General features: G+C 31.7%; 1 protein-coding gene across 2 annotated transcripts; it reads left to right on the top strand.

The window, feature by feature from the left end:
* The first annotated feature begins 1,225 nt into the window (after positions 1 to 1,225).
* On the top strand, positions 1,226 to 2,664 carry LOC109208691 (glutathione transferase GST 23-like). 2 transcript variants are annotated; one of them, XM_019371832.1, is made up of 2 exons: positions 1,226 to 1,632; positions 2,138 to 2,664. In XM_019371832.1, the coding sequence occupies exons 1-2, from the start codon at positions 1,321 to 1,323 to the stop codon at positions 2,474 to 2,476; spliced, it is 651 nt and encodes a 216-aa protein (XP_019227377.1). In that variant the 5' UTR covers positions 1,226 to 1,320; the 3' UTR covers positions 2,477 to 2,664. The 2 variants fall into 2 exon arrangements, with proteins under 2 accessions (XP_019227377.1, XP_019227376.1); XM_019371831.1 differs by having other exon boundaries at positions 1,239 to 1,632; positions 2,108 to 2,664.
* The last annotated feature ends 1,737 nt before the right edge of the window (positions 2,665 to 4,401 follow it).

The following is a 4,401-nucleotide window of genomic DNA, read 5'->3' as shown; positions in this document are numbered from 1 at the left end:
CTGAATGCTTCGCATCCCCAGCTTACTCTTCCTCCAAGCCCGGACGCGGACCCGGACGCTATGGCAGTACTTCACTGCAAGCCTTAGATAATTTGACCATAACATTTTGTAGAAGTGTTCAAATGACGAACGGTTTGAAGCTTTAGAAACTAGACTCGAAGATCTTTCATTTGATAGGTTGTTCTCCACATAAATACTTATATATATTGAGATATGCTCATCTAAAGTTAGATCTTATGCATGTTCATTTGAAACTCTAGTTTGTCATGTAATTTCCAACTCAACTTGTCCCAAGTGCTCTCCCTAGGCCCTATATCACTTCAAATACATCTTGTACATTTGTTATCATATTCATGAGATATTTTTTTATGTCATTAATTAATACTCGCATATAAATTAATATAATTAACACACGTCGAACCTCTTAATGACCTTATAACATTTCGAGACTTTTTCGGGGCGCTACATCTAATTAAATAGCTACCAAACTTTCACCTTAATTTTTCGCCTTGTAATCCTCTCCGCTTTCCTATTCTCTCCCTCTAATAATAATAATAATAATAATTTTTTTAAAAAAATATGGTCGTGTAATGGAATGGATGGAATATTTGTTTCCTTTAAGTCTGAACTCTGAAGGATGGTTTTATCCACTTTGTATATTTAATTTTTCTATTTGGGGACCGTTTATTTACCCCTTTGTCCCATTTTCACAATTCAAAATTTGTGGAGAACGCCAATTACATTATATAAAGAAGAAGAAGAAGAAGCCAAGAAGGTTACCACATAAGTTTGTTATGTTTTTTTTTGGTCATAAGTTTGTTGTGTTATGCTTAACAATTTATTCATTTCTAAAACTGTCTTTGGAAGGGAAAAAAGAAAAAAGGAGTTACTGTTCCACTAGGCCACTATTTACATAAGAATAATAACATCAACCAATGTGTGTGAATAAGTGGCCATTGGACCCTTGATAAATGAGAAATTACTCATTTGTCAGGTAAGACAAAAGTAGCCATCAAAAGATCACTATATATATATATATATATATATATATATATATATATATATATATATATATATATATATATATATCGTGACTCCACCTGACTCGTTTTTTTAAGTAGGAGTCTTATTCAACTTGGTAGAAATAGTTAAATCGTTACTAATTGACCTATGTGCTCACATAAAAAATTCTAACATGTGGTCGAAATTTCAAAGTCCGACGCAAGCGTCAAGATAAATTACCAATGGCAATAAGTTGAGTCTTGAAATTTGCAAACAATTACGTACAACTTGTATTAGCTTCAACTGAAGAAAAAAAAAATGGAAGACCAAGTGAAACTGCTAGGAGCTTTTCCAAGTCCCTACAGTTATAGGGTAATTTGGGCTCTGAAACACAAGGGTATCAATTATGAATACATAGAGGAAGATCTTACGAACAAGAGCCATGATCTTTTGACATACAATCCTATCTATAAGATGATTCCTGTTCTTGTACATGCTGGAAAACCAATAGCAGAGTCAATAGTCATCCTTGAATACATCGAAGAGACATGGCCTCAGAATCCTTTGCTACCAAAGGATCCTCATGAAAGGGCTCAGGCTAGATTCTGGATCAAGTTCGGAGAAGATAAGGTAACTTAATCTTTAATTTTGTCATGTTAGTATGTTTACTTTAGGTCCAGTGTTTGCGAAGAGTTTTTAAGTCTTGTCAGAAATTTAGATATAATTAGTAGGAAATTAATCTTAAGTATTTCTAGCATTAAATTTTTTTTACTGAGAATTCATATAACTGGCTCCAACTTACCTATAATTAAGAAAAACTTGGTAGTACATGCTAGTTATTGTCAAGTGTTAAAGTGATGAAGCGCTAATGAAGGATACTTTACTTTATTTATGATAGGTCTGCGACACACCATCACGGGTAGGCTTAATTCATTTTTCAAATTTTGTTCATATGTCACAACAATGAGACTTGAACTCAGCTTTTATATTGAACTGTGTGAACTACCTTATTTAGAAAAATTTTAAGTTGTTAGATATGGATGAAATTTATGTAATTGTTATAGGCCTGTAACAACAAGTAACATGTTATTTCTATTTAATATAGAGCCCCGAATTTTTTGCAATATTTCACAAGATAGGGGAGGAGCAAACCAAGGCAACTGAAAAAGCCAAGGAAATGTTGAAAATTATAGAGAAGCAAGGTCTTGGAGAGAAGAAGTATTTTGGTGGAGACACAGTTGGATTAACTGACATAGTCTTCGGCTGGATAGCGTTATGGCTGGAAGTCATACAAGAAGCTGCTGAGGTAAAGGTCGTCGACTCACTTAGTTTTCCTCGTTTAGATGCTTGGATACATAACTTTAAGCAAGTCCCTGTAATCAAAGAAAATACCCCAGATCAGGATGCAATGCTAGCTTATTTCAAACGTCGTAGAGAAATGGTTGTAGCAGATACAGCAGCGGCACAAGGTTGACGACATATTTTCCGGCTGTTGCTACAACGGGCCACACAAATAAAGATGATTTATGCATTGTTTATTCTAAAGCTAAGCTAAGCATTATGTTCCCTGTTTGATCAAATATAATCTTGAACATTTCCTTGTTCTCTTTTGAGTCAATATTACAATTTCCTATGTTTAACTCAGTGCAGATTGAATTGTTATCCTAGCTTATATTGTGAAAAGTCACTAATTGGAACCTCCATAAACTTTTATGAGGAGATAATGAGCTATTTTTATGGTTATTAAGATATATGTCTCTGTGTATGTTTTGTGTTAGGATAATTTATATATTATTTGAAAAAAAAATATTGATGATATTTTGCTTTTGAAAGTTGTGGCCTTTTCATTAAGGGATATTTTCATTCCTATATACTATTTGAAACTTTATTATCTTCAATGTCCACGTTTAGTTAATTACTCGGCATAAACAAGCTTTGTTTACAAAATATATACAATCCACCTTGCCATTAGACTCCTTCATTAAACGCCCGATCCAGTGCCTTTATCGCATGAATTCGATCCGAATTCCTGAAAATCTACACATTTACTTCTTAATCAATCACAAACATATTACTTATCAATCATCATCCTCAATCAATAGATCGCAATTTGAATCCATTTCTATAACTTACAAGTTTCCTTTGATTAATACTACGCAAGATGCTTCTTAATTGAGCATCCTATTTAATCAATTCATACGGCAATCTTCCGTGCACGTAGCTGTTCAGGAAGAAACAAAAAAAAATCTCAAAAAAAATATCGCTTTTTTAAAAAATAAAATCATTCAAAATTGAGGAATTAGGGAGTCAAACTATACAGTTTTTCTGAACATATCTCACCTGTGATAATCATCAGCATCAATATCATAGCCTAACGCCTACATTAAAAGTCAATGGCTATAGAAGTAGGTTATCTGAAAGAAATGGGTTTTATATATGTGAGGAAGAAAGAAGAAGGCAAGGGAAAGAAAAAGGTAATCGCTGGTGGTCTGAATTTCGCCGGTAAGGGTGGCAGTGGTGGTTTTAAGGAAAGACAAATTTAAGGTAATTTTGATAAAAGGGAGAGACAAATTGTATATGATAAAGAGGAGATGGAACAAAAACATACAACTTAAATACAAATTTGATACAAAATTTATACAATATATTTTTTGTATATTTTGTATCTGATTTATACATAGTAAAAATAAATTTCATACAACTAATTATATATTATACAATTTATCTACACTTATCTACAACTTTCACACATTATTTCTACCCAGTTAAATACAATTATAATAACATACAATTTAAATAAAAATTTTATACAATATGTCTTTTGTATATTTTGTATCTGATTTATACATAGTAAAAATAAATTTAATACAACTAATTATATATTATACAACTTATCTACAATTTTCATACATTATTTCTACTCAGTTATATACAACTACAATATCATACAACTTAAATATAACTTTTATACAATATTGTTCGACTTTCATATATATATATATATATATATATATATATAAACAACATAATATAATTTTTCTATAATGTTACTACAATTTCGTAAATATAATGTATATCATGTTTTCTTCTTCTTCTTCTTCTTCGAGTTTCAATCTGAAATTCAGCCAAAATCAAGTCTAATCTTCACCAAAACACCCTCAAATTTGAGATATAAACTCCAAACCATATTCCCAATTGTTTGCAACAACACCCAATCCAAACAAATAATGATTTTTGAAAACCCAAATTCGAATTCAGAGCTTCAAAGCTTTTTAATGGATGTTAATGGTGGAATTGCTGCTCTCTTTTCCTTTGCTTTACATTATTGAAATCGGGGATTGAGAGATAGAGAGAGACGTAGAGAGAATTCTCAATTCTTTGGAACAACACCCAATTCCA

Source organism: Nicotiana attenuata, unplaced genomic scaffold (assembly GCF_001879085.1).
Source record: "Nicotiana attenuata strain UT unplaced genomic scaffold, NIATTr2, whole genome shotgun sequence".
Lineage (NCBI taxonomy): Eukaryota > Viridiplantae > Streptophyta > Magnoliopsida > Solanales > Solanaceae > Nicotiana > Nicotiana attenuata.
This window is presented reverse-complemented; position numbering and strand designations above follow the sequence as displayed.